The 22,169-nt window shown below is 27.1% G+C and overlaps 1 protein-coding gene across 2 annotated transcripts in view; it reads left to right on the forward strand.

Moving 5' to 3' along the window:
- LOC126897039 (nephrin) overlaps positions 1-14,108 on the forward strand; it is a 163,421-nt gene extending 149,313 nt beyond the window's left edge. For both annotated transcript variants that reach the window (XM_050670395.1, XM_050670396.1), the window contains exons 10-14: positions 2,817-3,110; positions 6,433-6,744; positions 11,368-11,610; positions 13,329-13,438; positions 13,500-14,108. In XM_050670395.1, the coding sequence (XP_050526352.1) occupies positions 2,817-3,110; positions 6,433-6,744; positions 11,368-11,610; positions 13,329-13,438; positions 13,500-13,589 (1,049 nt within the window). In that variant the 3' untranslated portion in view covers positions 13,590-14,108. The remainder of the gene's footprint in view (positions 1-2,816; positions 3,111-6,432; positions 6,745-11,367; positions 11,611-13,328; positions 13,439-13,499) is intronic.
- The last annotated feature ends 8,061 nt before the right edge of the window (positions 14,109-22,169 follow it).

A 22,169-nucleotide genomic window follows, 5' to 3' on the forward strand; every position in this document is an offset into this window, starting at 1 on the left:
GGGGGGGATTTAAAATGACAACTTTTTCACAAAAAATTTACTTTTTCAACTTAAATTTTGAAAGTGTTCCGGAAAGTCTGGCACTTTTATTTATATCTTAAATTAAAGTTAATGTAATCTACTTTATTATGCGAAAAAAAAATTTCGGACTTTATTTTATCTTCACGGTGAAAATGGCTACCGAATGCTATTATTGTGTGAAAATTCTCGATTTTATTTTTTACATTTTTAACTTTATAATGCTATGACATATTGAAAAGTGTATGGATCAACATTATTTTTTTATGAGAAATAATATTTTTTAATAATCCCTTTTTCATTCGACATACTTTATCTTAATTAGGATATTAATAATGAACTAGCAGATCATGTAGCTTTTGGAATAATCCATCAATTTTTTAAAATTAAACACTATCTAAAGATTTGCATCGAAGCGTTTTTTTTTATAGTGATTTTAATCACTGTCAGATATCATTATACTTGATCCAACTATGCCACGTCACCACTGTCCCGTGACCCCCCTGTGCTGGGTTTTTTTTATGTTAGGTATTATAAGAATTATAGCGCTATATCATATTAATAATTAATAATTTCAAATCGTTTATTTTTAAATATTTTGAATCAAAAAAACATAAATTGTATCTAGTACAAGACATTCTTCTCAAAAATTAAAAAAAATTTCCCTCGTTCCCCGAAAATGGGGAAATACACCCAACAATTATGATCATTTAAACATGAGTTAATTAAAGCTTATGTCATATACTATATGATAAAAAAAAAATTGTTCGAATATCAAATCTTCTATCTTCAAATAGTCGCCGTTGATAAAAAACATGCTATTTTTTTGTTAAAATTGTCGATTTTATACCATTAACTTTTTGAAAAATGTAAAAGCCATATAATATAATACAAGCTAAAAACAAACAACTTCACAAAGTGATTTTAATCACCGTCTGATTAAATCTATACTGGACCCAATTATGCCACGTCCCCACTGTGCTGGGCTTTTACAAAACGTTTATTGAATTATTAAAATTGTTAACCGAATATGTTTTTAGAAATTCAAATAGGATTATTAAATAAATATCTCATAAGATATTCAACATTTTCTAAGTAACCATTTCAACACTCTTTTATCCACAATTTAATTTTTGATTGACACATTGAGTAGATATACGTACGCATGTTTTTTACGACCGAGTTCAATTAAATAATTTAAGCATTTCACCATGTGAATATTTTATAATTCAAACTACAGCTGGGCTCTACATACCAGGAAAAGCACCTCGTGATACTTCCATTTACTAAACTAGCAGGAAAACATTATACCTTATTTATGCTTACGATTTAACTAGCTATTTCAATTTTGATATTTTAACAATAAATACTTCTATTAGTAAAGTGAAGCTCATCATTTTTCAGTTTATTTCCTCGACAGGTTTCCCATAACTTCCGTATCACAATTGTATTTTATAATAATAGTTCATCCAAAACGAAATACCAATAAATTAATTTTTTGACAAAAGAAATGTACATCCTTGTATCTAAAAATTATGAACAAATAATAAAATGAAATGACGTCCCCTCATTTCATTTTATTTTTTTGGTAGGCTAACTTAAAAATTTAAAGTTATAAAGATTCCAAAAAATTGCTAACTACTTTTGAAAGTTATTATCATATTTTGAAAAAGAACTTAAAACTACTGGCGCGGTAATTAATTCTTAAGAGTATCTAAAAAATTAGGACGAAGCCTAAAATTCTCCAAATCACCCTCTTAAAATTAACAATTCATTTTTTCAACAATTATTAAAAAAAAAAATTAATATTGATAATCACAAATTAACTTTAAGTTTGCGCTGGACTCTAAGTAGAGGTTTTCCCGTCCTCTCAAACGCAAGCGTAACTTTTAAAATAAGGCGTTAAACATAACTGATATTTATTACATATTATGCAATAAGTTATTAATTTGTAACACATTATTTGTTTAATAATAAAATCGGCTAATGCATAGACACTAGTGAATAGTATGCTGTCATTCGTTTAGAATTATCATTAATTCTTAGTATATTGATATGATAATTTTGAGTAAATTTCACTCTGTGGAATTCCAGAAATCATTTATATCTGAAGTGATATACCGACATAGGAAGAGGGCAATATCCGTAGTTCCTTTGCAAAGGCACATTAATATGTGCAGAGATTTTCCAATAACCCATTAACACACGTGATTCCCATACACGACACTAGCAATGTCAAGTAATGTATCGTCATTTTGACCGCGGGATTTAAACTCGATGCGAATAGCCCATCCATCAATTAAGATCCGACATCTTTGTTGTAACCTATTTGTGAAGATACGTGCAATGAAGGGATTTATTTAGGATTCCAGTATTTATGTAATACATAGCATACCATGGATAATATCGCAAGTGGCTTACAAATTACAAATTCCCAAACATATAGTTAATACATAATATTAAGAAGTATTACTGGTGTAAATAATAAATGAACGCAGTGGTGCGTAATTAGTCAAACAAAGATACATTATGCGCACCCATGTATTATACTTATTACAATAGAGCAAAATATTACTCTTACTAAAAAGTTTCATGTAGCATTCTGTCATACTATAAAGAAATTATTTTTTATGCGACTTATACCATCAAAAAAATATCGTTATGTTTACATTTTTAACGAATGCCGAATCAAATGAATTTATATATTCTTTTACAGAGCATATATAAGCAGTAGTATTGATTACTTTTATTTTATTGTAAAATATTTTTATTTGACTTAAAATCCATTACTGCTTTAGATGCCCCAGGATGCCGAACTGATCACGTGCTCGTCTTGGGAGCTTCACGTGGAGAAAGTTTGGATGTTCTGTGTGAAGTCGATGCTGATCCACCGGCAAAAAGATTTAAATGGAAGTTTAATAATTCTGGAGAGATCATTGGAATTGATCCAGAACGATACACGTCGAATAGTACTTCAAGCGTCTTGAAGTACACGCCGGTAGCCGATTTGGACTATGGCACTTTATCGTGCTGGGCCGAAAACGGTGTAGGTCATCAATCTATACCGTGTCTTTTTCAAATGGTGGCAGCAGGTAAACATAATTGTGTTTGCATTAATCAATTTTATTTTTATTTTTTTATACCCTTTCACTTCTAGAATTAATTTGTTTTTCGCTTTTATTGATTTAAGAAGCTTCAATAAAACCAAACATTGTTTTTATAAAATTTGATCAATTTTTAACAAAATTATTTCGAATATGTCCTCTCTGATGATAATTGGCAATGAAGGTGATCAAAATATAAATTATAAAAATTTTACAATATCAAAATCAAGATTTTTTTCTTTCATTTTGAAGTTATAGAGCTCTGAAACATAGTCAGGGGCAATCTATTGGCCTCTATCCTCACCCTTCTCACTAAATTTCAAAATTACATTATGAATTTTCGAATAAAATTGGTAGTATTGTGCTGATTGAGGAAAACATTTTTTGACATTCCCAAAAATACGATTCTAGCATGTTCTTGGAAGGACTATTTAGTGTAGGATTTCTGACTCACCTTTTTAAGTCAATAGATTTTTTATGTGAGTTATATTTCCAAAGAGAATCATATTATTCAAAAACTAAAAGGTAGTTTATATTACTACATTATATTCAGTAATATTTCATGGATTATTTGTATCTTCAATGTTCACTGAAAATTTAATAAATAGTTTTGAATAAACTAATATTAAATTTTTTAAATCATCTTTTATTTCTGCAAAAAATATACATACAATTTATTTTATACTAATAACAAGAAATGAAAAATTTAATTTTTATTATTATTATGTTCACAACAATATACTTAAGGATAATATATAAGCAAATAAACGGGTTAGTATAACAAGCTAATTTGAAAAATATTGCTAAAAATTACGTCATAACATTATCATTATGTTAATGATAAAATCACTAGTCCATTTACGTCCTATATTCCTAATGTCCCTTACAAGGGGCATAATTTACCGAGCAAATAACAAATGATTGATAACACTTGATAATTCTGATTGTTGGAACATGTGTAAATACACCTTTCTCATAGAAAAAATGAACAGAATTTAATGACACTATTTCTACATTATACAGAGTGTTCAGTAAGTAAGGAAACGGGTCAATTGTTATAAACAATGAAAACAATAGAAACCCGTTTCCTTACTTACTGAACGCTCTATATACAAATATCCCTGTTTTTTTATGACATGTTGACCTATTCAAACTTGAATCGATATTTTATCGGTTATTTGTTCAGCACTTATCATAACATTCCATCATTAATTGTTTTTTAATCTACACTTCTTTAGTAATAGTATAATGTCACTATAGATATTTATACACAGATATACAACAACTCAATACTAAACAAAAATTTATGTTTCCCATAATGAACAATGGCAATGAAGAAACCTATTTTTTTTATGATACTGGTCCATGATAATCGTTTTATAACTAATATAGTTTATCAATATGTTTATGGATCTTCATGATTTATTTTATTCAAATTTCCTTTTTTCATCTGAAAATCAAAAAATTTAGATATGCAATTATTTTAATGAAAAATTCAATTAAAAAGAATTTCAAAATATTGAAAACCTTCGTCTGAATTTCTGAATTAGCCATTATTCTACACACATTTCTGTTAAATTATACTTATGACAAATATCTTTTTATACCTTTAATATTTTGCTTTTTTTTTATTTGTAAATATACTTTTTAAATTAATGTATTTCTTAATTATTTTTTATTTCATTGTAAATAGGTATGTGTGATAATGTATTTTTCAAAGAAAATGTTAGTAAATATTCCTTCTTTTACATTAAGAAAAAATCTTACAAAATTATCAGCCAAAAAAATTAAAATTGAAACTCCAATCTTAATTAACACATTCCATTTACTTGCTTAAAACTATAGTATTTTGTATTTTTATATAGAATGGTTCTTTTAATGCTCGCCACTCAATTTCTTTTCATATAATAATTATGTTGTGTAAATTATTTTTGGTAATTTTTAGTTTCACATATTTCTCAATATATCAGTTAATAATTACTTTTTTAATTCATCTATTATACTTTAAAAAGTTGTCAACTTTATTTTTTTAATGGATATATATATGTATATATATATTTGTATATCTAGCTTATATAATAAAAAAATAATTTAATTAGGAAAATGACTGGTCGATGACAGCTTTTGACCCATTGTTTTGACTATATAACTATATTAAAATATTGAGTGAAGGTGAAGTGTGGGTTATGTTATTTTTATCATTACTTTTCCGTGGTCTTTTTCCACTCTAAACTTAAAAAGGTTAATAACTACTCATTAATTAAAAATGTTTTATTTCAAAAATTATTATCGAATATTCATTTTCTTAATTAGATTATTTTTTATTTTATTAGTTAGTTAAATATGCACGTGACCATTTAATAAATAAAGTTAATACTTCATAAAGTATAAAGGATAAATTAAAAAATATTTAAAATTATAAAATACCAATAATAATTTTCTTTTTATAATAATTATTATTATTTTTAAAGAAAACAAATAACTTATATTAAAAAACCATTCTGTATACTACTTATAACTTTTTATAATTTTTCCGTAAAAAGTACAATTATTTATTTATTTTTTTTTTTGAAAAGTATTGCATCAAGCCTTTTAAATTTGTTTACACGTTAAAAGTAATGAAATATACAACTACATTATTATGTTAATAGTTTTTCCGTAAAAATAAAAATATTAAATACCGATTTCATACTATATTTAATTTCTATAATTAATATTTATACATATACAATACTTATAAATAAAAAAACTACTAATCATAACATAATTAAGGAAATAGGAGTTGATGTTGCTTTTGGAATAATCTACTAGTTTTTAAAATTAAACACTATCTACAGATTTGCATTCTTATAATAGTGATTTTAATCGCTGACAGATGTCATCTATTTAACATGTCTCAAATAAGCCACGTCGTCACTGTGCTACCGTTTTTTAAATTGGATATTTGCAAAGGTCATACAATTCCAACGTGTTTTTAGTTGTTTTTTAAGATTTTTAAACGTCTCAAAATAGTTTTATATAAATCGAATTTTTTTCATATGTCTCAAAACATTGTCATACTCCATAATAATGCATTACTTAATTTTTTTTTTATTTCAATTTTTCTCACCATTTTACTATAAAATCGAAAAAACTCATAAAATATTTGTTTAAAAATTCGCATCAGAGTGTCTTAAGACCATGATAACTAATATTATACGCAATGTTTTCAAAATTATTTCTCAAACGATTGTACTAAGTTATAATTCTGTGTAGAAAATTGTAATATTTACTATTCACAAAATAATACGTGTTTAAAATATTGTTAAAGGTAAACCACAATCGGTTCATAATTGTACAGTCAGTAATAATACAGATGGGGCTGTGGACATCCAATGTGAACCTGGTTACGACGGAGGATTAAGTCAATCTTTTGTACTAGAAGTTTATGCTGAAGACATTGACGACGACGATGAAGTTTTGTACAGAAATTTGACAAACAAAAAGGTGCCACGTTTCTCATTGGGAAAAGTAGCTTCGGGTGTCTTGTTCACAGCTCGAATGTACGCCGTAAATTCAAAAGGAAAATCTGCACCAGTCACGTTGCCCAGATTCTCATTTCCCAGCTCTGAAAATCAAATGGGTATGTACTCTGCAGTTTAAATATAATTAAAAACATGCGATCGACGACTCGATGATTTTTTTTTTCTTATAACATGTGTACTTTATAGTTCAAAAATACTGTTAAAGTCTACGTTGTAGAATTTTTCTTTTTCAGGGTATTGTAGGTAACTTCCATAAAAAATATACAAAAAGTTTTCTTAATTATTTTACACTTGTAAGCGTTTTACTGTTATATTAATATTACGTTATTATTATTTAAACAACATCACTTAAGTAATTCTACTACTTTATTAAAGTAGGTATATTTAAATATATACGTCAGTCACACATATACAATAATTACCTGTAGTAATATATTAAAAACATAACAAAATGCGAATCATTCATTGAATTTAACTACTTTTTCAAAAGTAAATGTAAACAAACTTTTCAATGCATCTTTGATAGAAAATAAAATATAAATTAAAAATAATCAAACCAATAATCGTTAAAATATGTATGATTCTGTCTTAAGTAATGTTTATGTGTCAATTAAAAATTTGTTTTTTGTCTTAAGTAACATTTTTTGGTAAGAAGTGCTGTAGGTTTTGAAAATAAATTGCTTAATTAACACAGCTTGACAAGATTTGGGTAGTAAAATGTTTATGAAAACTTATTTTTTTGTTTCCAATGAGTTTTTTGATGCTCCTGAATTTTCTCTCTCATCAATATTTTAAAAACAATTTATATACTCTAAAATATAATATTATAAAATGTATTGCAAATTTCCGATATGGACTTTTGAAGTTTTGTTTTATAGTCATATAAAAAAAAGAATTCTGAACTTTTCTCTATAATTTTTTTTTTTATTATTATTGTTTATATCATTATTATTTGTTATATTTATAGAAAATGTTGTAAGAATTCAACAAGTACAAAAGTATTGTATTTCTAATCAGGTTTAGTTAATATAATAGCTATAAATACGAAAAACTTAATAAATTGATAAAATCGTAAGAACTGCTTTTTTTATTTTTCAATATATTTAACATTGTTAAATTTAATAAAACAATTTTTTTTTTTTAATATAGACCTAATAAGATTTTTTTGTAGAATTCCATAATTAAATCAAACTCTATGAGTTTTAACTTCTAAATAAATTATTTATATAAAAAGAAAAATTAAAATATATTTAAAGGTATAAGAACAATGGAAAAAAGATACTTTGTTAAATAAAAGTAAGCTATTTTGTGTAGACCCAAATTCGAAGTAAAAATGTTAATTTTAATCTTAAAAGAAAAATACTGTAAATTAGTGTGAAATATTTATGCCCTTTATTTTATTTTTTATTTTTCAATTATTAAAAACTTATTACTTTGTAAACAGTAATTTTACAAATATTCAAATTGTTTCAAAATATTAATAAATGAGAATAATAAGGGCATATTCAAAATTTACGCCATAAACCTTTATCATTACCCAAATTCTGAGTAACTGTGTTATCAACAGTCAATAAAAAACATTGTCTAGTATGTATGTACTAGTTTTCGAAATTAAGCGGAACAAAGAACTCAGAATAATGAGAAGTTTTATTTATAATAATTTTATACATTTTTTATTGAGTCTGAAATTTTATTGATGCCTCCTGAGTATAATTTTACTAAGGCAATTTTATTTAAAAGATCCACTATCCACATTATTATTATTATTACTTCAAAATGTATCTGAAATTTAATTGGCAAATTACATATTACTAACATAAATGTAAAAGTTTGTGTTATTATTCATAATCTTCTGTGTAATTGATTCTGTCTATGTCTTGGGAGTAGTACCATTTTCTGCGGAACCTTGTTAAATTATTCAAAGCTAAGTCTATACAAAAGGGTCAGCATAATAATTAAACATAGTATTATAGTCGACAAATTAAAATAACATAAAGATCATTGCACCCTACATGCAAACATGTATTTATGAGAAAATTAATTGAAACTCTCAAGATTCTTACACAAAGAAGTTAAATTATGACTAACGTTTTCTTTGTAGCACCTCTTAGAATCTACATTCCTACTTCTATATAACTCTGTCATTTTCTATAGACTGTATAAAAATATATAAAATGTGTATTTGGAAAAAATGAATGAACCATAAAGAAGACTTATGTCTGCTCAGTTTTTATCCACAAAAAACTCTAATCTTTCAAATGCAGAGTTTCCAAGACAGATGTATAAACTTTGTATGCCTTTCAAATTATTTCGTTAGTAAATAAATACAATAACTGAATAAGATAAGTTATTTATTGTTAAATATGTTTAAAAACTATCTTTGATGTTATATTTTTTAGGTTTTATAATCAAATGTAAAACGCTTAAGTTCATTGCACAGACACAGCATACAATTATGTATAGTACTTTTTCTTATTTTAAAAAATAATATATAAATAATAAAACTTGCTTAATATACTTTTCAACATTAAAACGCTATTTTCCGTCAATCGCTAAAAATATTAATCAATATAATAATACAAGAAATTTATATCGTAAAAACATTTCCCGTGAAGGGTAGTGGTTCAATATTTATATTTTTCTGGGTACATCATTGGATATTTTTATCTTTTGACAAAAATCAATTTTCAAATTTCAAACTTTTTTACTAGGAAAAATATCGAGTTTAATATTATAAACTGGTATTTTGTAATAAATAACAAAATCTAGAATAAAAAATGTATGAAGACCATTGTAGGCGATCAAATGTCTAGGTGTTTTGAGAAGGTATCTAGGTGTTTCACTAGCATTTTTCAATTAGTCACCAACATCATTGAATAAAATGATTAAAAAAATGATGTTTAAAAATAAATACGTAACAGTAATTGCCTTAACCCTTTTTTATATGAATTAATAGTAGTGACATGGAAAATTTAAAAAAAAATTTTTTGACCATTTTTGACCCTAAAATCCCTAAAGTGTAATGTGTGCCATAAATGGAACAATGTGCACCAAAACTATTTATGTGCCATATTTGAATCTTATGCATTAGAGTATGCATCGCTATAATGTTCCATTTATGGGACATACGCAGTTATGAAATAATACTCGCATTATTATAATAAACTATATTTATTACTTCGTATATCACTTTTCTTGTTGGTAAACAGTCTTTGATTACAAAATTGATTTAGTTTCTTATATTTATAAAAATAAACAATTAATTAACAGTTAAAATCTCTTAGTAGCCCAAGTAATAACAATTAATATTTAATTAGGCAAAACAAAATATAAAAATAAACATCACATGTACAATAGACATTTTAAGACATAAACCAATGAACTGCTCCATTTCCTTTATACTGATATTGGCTGGTTTATTTGGACGTACTTGACTAGCATATATATTAGATTGTTCAACAATAAATGAAATAAGTGATTTAGGAAATAATATAGTAAAAAACTCGTATGGTGATATCATATTTTTAATGTTAGTAGGTAAATTTATATCTCCTAAAAATTTAATCTGGTCTTCAGGTCTTTTAAGATGATTTACGGTCCAAATAGGTTTAGTTTTTTTATTTGCTTGTATATTAGACAAAACTGGATCATTTCTAACATTTTTCAATCTAACATCTAGTGGAATGTCATCATAATCATCGGGTTCTTCATCAGAATCGTGTATTACGAGTATATTGTCATTTATTTCACTTACCTCACTGTCAGAATCATATACTAATATATTTTTTGGTTGATATAAGTCTTCATCATCTGATGCCGAGCTACAGCTTCCTTCAGGTATTTGTACTGTATGTAAAACTGTTCTACATAACATCATGTTTTTGTTCTGCAAAAAAAAAATTTTAAAACAATACTTTTTGTGCATGTTGTACCAAATATGGCACAGATTATCTGAACTGTTATTACGCGTAGTTAATTATTTAAAAAAATATTTAAGCTACAAAGATGTACTTACATTATTTGAAATCTGCAAAAAAATCCAACCGACTAGTATTTTTTTGTTTGATAATCAGTGTTACAAAAATCATGTTATCAAACTCTAAAAATGCGCGAAAGTTAATAATGCCGTATCAAATATTTTATTCGATTTTTATTAAATTACAGTACACACATTTACGGGTAGATAACAGAGTCTTATATCAAATTTGTTTGGTTTTTTGTGACGAATTCAGCCATGCATGAAATAACGTAAACGAATAAATATTGAACGAGATATATGAGAAAAACTAATTTGTACCATTTATAGGACCTTATGCAGAAAGGGGTTAAAAAAGACTTAGATAGAAAAGATAAAACTTAGATAAAAAGACTTAAATGGTCTAGTCATGTTATGAGGAGAGAAGAATCGGAAGCTGTAAGAACAGTTAGTAGAAATGAATGTTGAAGGAAGAAGAGGTAGAGGAAGACCGAAAAATAGATGGAGGGATGCTATTTAATGCGATATGAGGACAGCTGATGTGAGCGTAGAAGATGTGGGAGATCGTGTCAAGTGGAAGTTTTAGGATAAGTGTGGCCGACCCCAAGTAGTTGGGATTAAGGCAAGGAAGAAGAAGAAAGAAAAGAATAGTAATTGCCTCAGAAAAATTCATGATTCTTATGTATACATGTTTTTTTGTTAATTTTAGATAACAAAACATAAAAAAAATTTCATCTTGTTTCAGGTTTTGGCGTTCCGGTGTTGAAAGTTTCGCCGATTATGATAACGACTGCTAGCATTATAGTGATGATCATAATACTAACTATTGTAATAATTGTTAAAATAAAAAGTTCAGACAGCAGGAAACGTTCATCGAGGCGATTATCCGGAGATAAACAAGTAGTTGTTCATCATAGAAACAATGGACAAGTTGCCACTACTCTTTTGGAACCCGACTCGGATCCAGATTTGATTCAAGTGAAATATGGTAATGACTTTTTTAAACTAGTTTATTTAATTTGTAAATAAAATAAATATTATTTTATTTGATATTTGTTCATTATAAAGATGTTCTCGTTAAAATCATAAAATGCAAAAAAGAAAATTATTTTTTGTTTATTTTCAAAAGTTTTAATTTAAAAATTACTTAAAAAAATATATTAAGTAGAAATTGGGAAAAAAATTATGGTTTCATAACCAAAATTATAATATATTGTCTATCTAATAAAATATGCATAAAAAATACGGAAACATAAGATTGACAAAAAAACGGAACCCAATAAAAAAACAACAATGAGATAGGTCAATCACAAAGTGTACAAGTAATAAAAAAAGAGTCTCAGAATAAATCGTAATTCCATGGTCATTGAATGCCAAATAGATACATTCCAGTACTTTTCTAAATTATAGAGAAAGAGAATATAAATTTTTTTTAAATAATTGATGTTAAAAATGTATATGCTATAAGAGAGGCGTAATCTATTGATAGTTATGTAATTAATTATAATTAAAATTTATTTTTTTGTATCTAAAAAAATTTTATTTATTTTAATAGAGATAGATTATTCATAAAAAAATAATTTGACAATTCTTAAATTTAGCCAGCTTTAAACTTCTTGGATTTAGGCGTACAATTTTTTAAAAGCATATATTTTGCTTTTATATGTAAAAGTATAATAGTATTTTTGTGTCTATCCGTATGCAAAGAGTATTCATTTGGATAGACACAAAATAGAAAGAGAGGAGTGCTCCTACTTGACTGATTTCGCTCAATGATACGTCTGAAAAGATCACAAATTGAAGTTATCGGTTCTATAATTTGGAGGAATTTCACTGGATCCCCTTAATAACGGTATATAATCAACAAATTTGCAATTGATAACAAAAAGTCGAGTATTGCTATTTTTAGTTTTTACTCTATATTGAAATATTTTCTGCAAACTAAACTGATAATTACGAAATTTTTATTGACAATATTTTAGACATTAGTCTTACTGACGGAATATTTTTTTTTTTTGTAAATCCAAAGTTATAAGAAATGATTTTAGAAAGTAATAATTAGCTGATTAATCAAGAAATATACCTAACTAAAAAAAAAGTAAAATTTTTTTTGGAATATTGTATTTATTTTGAAAGTAATCAAGTTTTATGATAAACCGATCATGATTTTTTTTATTCAAATTTTGATAATGTTCCGAAACGTCTGCGATCTTTAAACTTAATTTTTAAAAAACAAAATTTAATAATAGGTGGCCAAGGTCAAAATTTATAAAATTTTCGTTAAAAATGTTTCAATTTTTTTAGTCATTCATTGTAAACATTACATCGAATTGTTTTATGCTAATAATGTTAATCACTGTGAAATTTTAATCTATAATGTTGGGTCTACTGTATAAAATCCTCTACTTTGCTTGTTTCCAACAGTACTAAGATTTTTTTTTTGTAATTAACTCAAAAATCATCATACAAAATTTCTTCGTGATAATCATTTTTATTGAAAAAAAATGTTCTTGTGCTTTTGTATTACCAAAGTTTTGTGATAGCGAACTCAAAATAAAAATCCATAATCGTAAAGTAAATGTATTTTTATGCAACTCATCGAAATTAAAATAATTTTTTTATGGCGTTTAAAGACCAACTATGACATTAATTGTCGTGTTCAAATATTTTATAATTTTTATAATAAAAATTTGTAATTTTTAATAGATCCATCAGATGTTTTGAATATCACTAATGGTGGCTGTTTAAATATCAATGATTCCTCACTTGGTTGGATATCAGGTTCGTCACAAAATACACTACGGAAAGAACGTATAGTAAGTAATACGTAATTGATAATATTTCAAGAAACATGATTTTTACATTTTTATTTTGCAGGGTCATCGCATCACATCGGAACTGAATGGAGCTGCCATAAAAGAAAAGTTAATGATGTCTAGCAGTAATATACCTGAGAGCTGTGTTTAGTCTATCGATTAACTCTTAAATGATTTTTGTTTGTAATGATTTATAGATATTCGTTGTGATGTTTGTGTTAGGGAGGAATGATACGTATATATAAATAGTTCAAAAGTTCTCTTTTTAAACTTAAAAATCTTCAATAATGACTGGGTCAAAACAAATATACTTTAATGCCAAATGTTGTAATTATGATTTCAACTATTAAAATTGTTGACTAAGTTGTTCAAGTTAGAACATTATCTGGCAGTTTCCTCCTAACGAATAATCTCTTTGTTTCCAATTATTGACTTATTAGGTGTATAATGTCAATGAAAATTTTATGTCCTGTGGACATATTAAGTGTTGTAAACTTTTATTGTTCCTTGTTAATTTTAGATGAAGTTGTAAATAAGTTTTGTAAAGAATACTAGAGAAATCCTGTTTTTATAATTAAATAAGTGTATAAATGAATGTTACCTTTTATCCATTTGTGTTATGATTAAGTTAAAATAATTATGATCGTTGTTGTTTCAGTTTTAATAAAAAATACATTTTAAAAAACATTCCCTACTTTTTTTTTTTGTGTGTTTGTGTTTATATATAGATGAACAGTACTACAAATTATTCAATTAACATTAGAACTTTGAAAAAATATCAGGGAAAATTAAAGGTCAAGTAGACAGGTCAAAAATACTTTTATGTACTGAAACTGGACGAGATATTGTTAAAAATATTATTGCTATCAAAATTGTTCCTAGTATGCTACTAGCCTTTTGAACACTGACCCTTTTGCTAAGTACTCAAAAGAAAACAAGCGATAACCAAGGTTTAAGAAAATGGTTTTTCCTAACTTTAAGCAAACTGTATTCACTGTAACGACAACGAAGACTATAGAACGACTAAAATTAATGGACAGCTCAAACCTCTCTTCCTCTTCGTACGTCCTTTTTCCTTCCTAATGTCTACTTACCCTTTCCTTATATATGAAAAGTGTTGAACCGTGGCAATGAGAAGAGTGTAAGAAAAGGAGGAATGCCTTGTATACAATTTGTCTTTTAACGTCCGCCGATGACAAGACGCTGCTAGTGATTAAATACCATGGCAGTACACAGGGCAATGACGATTTCCTCATCTGTAATGAATAGAGTTTTTCCGTTTTTGTTAAAATCACGAAAACGAACTCCATTGTTTCATTAAGGAATTTCTTAGAAAATTACAGACAAAAGTAATTATTAAAATTTTGTCATGTCACGTTTATAATATCTATTGTAACTATTTTATTTTCAAGGGAGTATTAAATATGTTATTATGACAAATGTGTAAATTTGAAAACTAAAACTAAAGTAATATATTATGATTATTATTACAATATTCAATACAAATCAAATAATTCCGACTTTTTTTTTTTTTTGAAGTCGTGATACCTAAACCACAAAAAATAATGTCAGTTTTCACAAAACTCCGCAATGATTTATCATTTGTCATTGACTAAAAGTACTACGCTAATATTGAACAATGACAAATACGAGATTGTAATCTGACATTTTTAAAATTTGTATTTGACATATATAATATATAAAGTACACATTTTAACGTAATCGTGAATCCATAAGGAAAAACCTTAGGAATCCTAAAGTTTTAAAATGATAATTAATACATTCTTCAGCTTTTAACACTACATTAACTACGACAGTAATATTTTTATCGTCATCAACTATTTTCAGGATGACCCGAGAAAAATGATAAAAGTCATATGATTTTAGAGAAAATTACGCGACACGATGAACGCCTTAAACCCAATCAAAAATCGAATCTTAATTAGTTGATTTTAGTCTTCTTTAATGTGTCAATAAAAAAAAATTTATTTTTATATTATAACAACGCTTATAATTTCGCTAAATTTTCGCCTCCCACGCTGTGGTTATATCTATTCGTATACCTCTCGTACCTTAAGAACACCCTTACTTCGAGACGATCCTATTCATTACTTATAAAAAAAAAAAAACCAATGAAGGTATACTTCGTATTGCACGGAAAATCGTGTGATTTATCGTAACAATAACATGGTCCCGTGAACGCCATACGACGTGCGAGTGGAGTGTGTGAATAATCAACTGGAGCGACGACAAGAGCATTGTAATTAATTTTTTAGCGAACCACCGGCACAGGTAGAGAGATGTCGGGAGGACCGTACGCAACGATAGGCGCCATACAATAATAGGTAGCCGTGTACCGATGACGGGGTGAGGTGGTTAGTTACGACTAATTAAGAAACTTGTACGGGAAACTTTGAAGTGTTACCAAACACGAGTGTAGTGCCGTGAAAGGACAAGAACAAGAGGTGCCGCCGCCGCCGCCGATATAAACGCTGAGAGCATTTGCCGTGTCGGTATCCGATTTACGACGCACCGCAGCAATGAACGCGACCAATCGATAATTTCCAGTGGCAGCCTCCTCCGCCGACTGCGTTTTACCTGTGTCGTATGTTGCCACGAACCCCCTCCCCCCTCCCGCATGTGTGTGTGAGTATATGTCATTTTTATCGTATCACCTGAAGTACAATATTAGCACGTTACCTCGGAGTACTTACATTATTTCAATAACATTACTTTCAAAATTAAATTAGAAATTTATGTCACGTACTTGCGTTTTACGAATACATATATGATATTACTTGGTCGAGATGATCGTACTCATAACGCGTCTAAGGCCGACGTCTTGTTCTCGCGACAGAATTTCCCTCATAGAATTCATTTATTTTTTATGATACTAAATGTTATTTTTTTTTTTTTTACGAAACATAGATAAAACAGCGCAGAAAACCGACAATGTGCGAACACACTGAAATAACTTAATTTACAGTATTTTAAAAAAAGATACAGACATTTCCGTAGTTAGATTGGTATTTATTATTCAAACGGCAATGAATGAATATTTAACACAATGTTTGCTTCGCTCGTAACAAAATTTACGGTGCCTCATAAGTATTATGACGGCTATCATTATTTAAAATACTGTTTAATTGATAATTATAGTCGGTAATTATTCTATGCAGAAATTAGGTATCTTTGCAAATATTTCAGTGACATAATTCCGTACGACCAATTACTCGGTGGTTTCAAGTCAAATAAATCGAATAATATTTAAGGCACGACCAACATTCGTGATAATATTAATTGTCTGCTATATTTTTCCAAATTTAAATGTGCACACATGTGCCGTAATGATGATAAACTTACCTTGAGACGGGTGTAAAACATAAGTAATTCCACTAATATGCGCAATTTCACTTGCACAGAATCCAAACAAACCACACAATTTTATAGTCGTCGATACTTTTTTTACTATCGACACGGCTCGAATGTCGCTCGGTATGATTTGTAAGTTTATTTACGCAAAGACATCGTTTTGCATTTATGTTATGTCTTAACAAATTCAAAATGTAGTTGCAATCAATAATAATATCGTTCTCCGACACAAAGAAAGCTGTAAGTCTTGCTATGATTAAACTCTTGTATTTATAAAACGGGAAATAAACAATTGAATTTATTTTATCAATCTTAATTTCTGTATATTCAAAATGAATGTAATGCGTTTTTTATGTATTTTTAATGAGAATAAGTTATAATGCCATCACTTCATAGTAGAAACAAAACACAAAAAGTAAACAATTTATACAAATCATGAGCACTCATCATCCACAACATTCTTTTCTTAAGTTATATCGAACAACTTTTTTGAAATAAAGTCCATTAGCGTAAGAAATAATTTCATCGAGTAAAATCGCAAAGATTGCAGACTTTTACTTAAATTAGCGGTTCCGTCAAGTTTTGTCAATGGATTTCATTATTTAATAAATATGCTCCGCCAAATTTCATTTGTTTGCTGCACTGATTAGAAATCACAAAGTAATAATTATTATTAATTACTTGGTGTTTATTAAAATGCAAACACACAGAAAAAGCTCAATTAAGAGTTATGAGTTTAATTGTAAGTTCAATTAGCCCAGAGATGAAATTCATCCATCTCTGCTCAGAGCGCTGCATTTCCCTGGTCAGAATTGTTTACATAGCGCCAATAGAATCGTGATAGGAAAGTGAATTGTTGCTACAAAACATTGTCTGATGTTTACACACTTTTTCTGAACCGTATTTATCGTTTCTTTAATTTTCCACAAAAAAGAAAAACACATACGTGAGTAAAGCTTAACTTAAAAAAAAAAACATATATCCTTAATCAAAAAAGAATCCAAAAACAACTTGATTCTTTAGAAGGCAAATAATAATAACAACAGTTAATATCCCGTGTCTAAAATATATTTATCTTGCTACCGGACCATATATTATTGTTTGCCATACTTAAAATAATAAGTTTTGATTCGAACAACATATTTCCTGGGAAATCTCCGACTGAGACTGTTTGGCTCTTTCCCATTTACTCAAACCGAATATTTGAAATAAACAAATCAATAATTAACAAGTTCAACTTTTTTCAACGTGTTATAGTTTTTGAAAATATTTTAAAATATTCACAATAAATTTCACGAAATAATACACCTAAAATTATTAGAATTCAAAAATAAATAAATTGGAATTGAACAACCACTGGCCTGTAACTATCGCTCTGAAAATGGGCTCTGCAACGAAACGTCAGCTCATTACTGAAAACGTGGATTTATCCGTAAAAATTTCAATCAATATGACAATTCACGAAAGTTTTAACATATTCATACGAACTATTGTAATTACATGTCAACTTTAAAATGTGGACATAATTTCAATTAAAGAAGGTTTTTTTGTGAAGTAAATACATACAAATTGAAAGTTGTAATTGCTATAAAAACTATAACTATGAGTAAGGATCTCTTGTTGGGTAGAGTGATCAACTACAAGGACATTAAAGATTTCGTACATTTTTTATTCGAGTATTAAGATTTCAGATAATTACTGACTACTTGTACCAATAAAAATAGATCGTCTATTTTTAAGATAATGATTTTTTTTATTTTACAATAAAACACTCCTACGGGCTGATCTCATTTTTTTTTTCAAAGAAATGTTGAAAATGATTTATTGATCATCACTAAAGTTTACATTGTGATCAGCTATAATGTTTTAGCAGTTGCACGAACCGCGTTCAAACTGCTGTATTCCCTTTAAATCGGACCTTGTTTTCTTTTCTAAGCTTTATCTAAAAATATTAAAACATATTAAAATAATTATCGACTGGCATTGATTTTAAATTAGTTTTAAAAAAAGTTTATTTAATGATTTCTATTATTTTGCACTTAAATTTACATCTTCACTATAAAGCTTATTTTATAAATTGAATTTTTTTTTTCAATTTGTTTACACTACATTGAATATTCACTTTAATTTAAGTAAACAATCACGTTCAAAGAAATAACTTAAAATTAATGGTAAACAATTTTATTATAAAAAACAATGAAAAGCACATAGTCAATAAATTTTGAACTTAAAAACAAATTAATCTAACTGAATATAATAAGATGTAACAATTTAATACATTTTTGTTTTAAATCATTTAATTCATATTGCAAATTTTATTTATTCACAAAATGCATTTGATGCTATCTGGTAGAACGCTATTAATTAAAAAGGACTATACATTTTATTGTCTTGGTAGGGCTTCCAATACATTAAGTATTTTGACACAAACGGAATTTTAGTTACCATAAGGATTGTTATCTTTGAAAAGGGTTCACAAATTCTTGCTATGAATTAGTTTCAAAGTGTATTGTTTCGAATGACTGGTTTCATTAAAAATTCAACATCGCGTTTTATGACTGCGAACAAATTTTATAGTAAACTACTCGTCTTCGATCTATTGGGATGCGATGTATTTATAGATAAAATTTCAGTGTTGTAGTATTTCACAGCTTCAATGCAATAAGTATTTTTACTTTCTTATTAATGAAAATTAATTCAATATCAAACTTGACTAATCGTATAACTTATTAATTATAAATCTTCAATGCATTACTCCAAATCTAAGTAAGTATACAAAACGTAAGCTTCAAATTATGCAAATTTATATTTTAAGGTTTAATTATTTCACAGCTACCGCGTTGTTTTTATTTAACGTCCGTATTTATGTACTTAACCTTTATGATATTACATGGTACATAATTTGGTACCAAAATTACATAAAGGTGGGTAGTTATTTTTTACGATTATCTTTTACATACTCTTCTCGACCAAAAGTGGGCGATGTAGTATTTTAATACTACAATGATGAAAAACACATCGTACAAAATTAGATTATTTTTCTAGTACGATTTGTAAAACCCTAGAACTTAAATCTTAATACTTAAAAGCCTTCGGATGAATTTTATTTAATTTACACGCGTTTTGGCGTACGTCTTATTAGCATTTTAATTTATGTACGTGTTTAAAGAACACGAATACATATTTAAAATACAGATAAAAATGCAGTGAATACAACTAAAAATAACCGATTGAAATAAATGTTAGTGTTCAATGTTTACACTATGGTTTTTGCTCATTTGAAATTGAATTGATAAATCGATAGACATTCGGGTTAGTTAAATAAAATGAAAATAAATAAAGAACTGTAGTTTAACTCTTTATACAAAACTCATATGAATTTTAAAACAAAATTAAAAGACTCCACTTATAATTTAAAGTTAACGAGCAAAAAAGAATCGTTGTATAACTCAGGATTTTCTTCTTTTTTTTAGCGAAAAACTGTTAACGAATTTATTAAAAAAGTTGAGGAAAGCAAAAGAATAAAATATTTTAAATGATCTAAATGACTTGGAATTACAATGAATCTAACGAACCGAGAATATAATGACTAAGAGGAAAAGTTAAACCTTCTATGCCAGTCCAGTGCACGTGCAAATTATGAAATGACAAAACTTTTTAACGTAGGTACCCAATCATGATATACTCCAAGTTCATCAAAAACCCTACGGGTTTAATTATGCAATATTGTAAATTTAATTATCACGTTTCAACGATTTTCCACTGTATTTTTCATTAACGTCGACATTTTACTTTACTTTTAGAGATCCCTATAAACTAAGATTTCTGTTGTTTACATTTTTCATTCACCCACTTGTTGTGTGAAAAACTAAATAACAAATAATTAAAAACACATGATATAACCGACTACCCTATTATTAATTGGCTGCCTCGACATTAAAAAAAAAAAAATTGTTATCAATAATACAAGTTTTTAAAGACTGAAGTACAACATGCGATAGAAATAATAAAGAAATCATTTCATTTTATTGTTGGATTATACTTGATTATTTCAATACTTTATTACTTAGTTATTTGTTTTTTAAAAAATATTTATTAATCCATTTAATAATCGACAATAATTCACTTATTCAGTTTTTTAGCAAATTATTCTCCGGCGAAAAATAATCTTATATTTATATTTACTATTCACATGTGTACCAAAATTTTTAAGAAGCTTTGTATATATTAAAGTCTTTTAATATTTGTTAAATGATTTATTTAGAAGCCTTTTATATAACAATTTTATTATTATTTTTTATATTACAATGCATATATAAATAGAAATAGAAATATATATAGAAATTGACTTATATACTATAAACTAATTTTCAAAATTATATGCTATCGATTTATAAATGTTACATATTTAGTTAGGTATCATAACAAATAAATTTTCATAGCCAATAATTTATTAGTATTAAGAAAATGTATCATAATTTTTTAGATAATTAACTGAAAAATTATAGTTAACAAGACATCATATGAGTCAAGAATAAAAGATCAAAGTAATGTATATATTGATCTACAATATACCTACTTGCAGATATAATTTTTTATGTATTTCCACAGCAGTTATTTTATTTATGTGAATCTATCCTTGGCACAAAATAACATAAGGAAAAATAAATAGATTTTATCTACTAAGTCTGCTCCCACGAGTCTTGTAGTTTATGTAAGAGTACATAAATAGGACAAACAAGGGGAGGAGAGGATAAAAACTATGACTACTGTATGATTTTCATCTTGAGTTCTATATTCCTTCGCGGGATAACTTTCGTTTTTATGATGTTTTGGCAAAGTCGTAAAGTCTGAGGTTTCATTTTGTGATTTTTTTTGTCCTTGTCCCCAGAAGATTCTTTCTGACAGAGAAGTCATATACTTCGATCTGTTACCAACGTCTTCTCCGAATCTCTGGTAATACCGTTTATTGTTCTTTTTGGTGTTCATTTTGCCAATTTCGAAGATCTCCACACTCCCGGAGGACTTATTGTTTCCCTTAGTTTGCATTTTATACTACAGCAAAAATCTCAAGTAAAAATATACGAACATTATTAAAGTCTTAAAAAATCCCTCTGTTGAACATTGAAAAGTCGTAATAACAACCCAAAAGTTTTACAAGCCGCCTGTCATTTTTAATCTATTTGGTTTTCCTATAGAAGTATTTATGTTAGTATATATGTGTACATATTTTTGAAACATTCATATTAACATTTGTTAAAGTATATTTCATAGCATAAAACTTAAATATTATATTAAATTCCTTTATTTTTTTATATTACTATATTAATGTAATGCATTTGTTTTAATTTATTTAGGT

Source organism: Daktulosphaira vitifoliae, unplaced genomic scaffold (assembly GCF_025091365.1).
Source record: "Daktulosphaira vitifoliae isolate Bord-2020 unplaced genomic scaffold, ASM2509136v1 Scaffold_1, whole genome shotgun sequence".
Classification (NCBI taxonomy): domain Eukaryota; kingdom Metazoa; phylum Arthropoda; class Insecta; order Hemiptera; family Phylloxeridae; genus Daktulosphaira; species Daktulosphaira vitifoliae.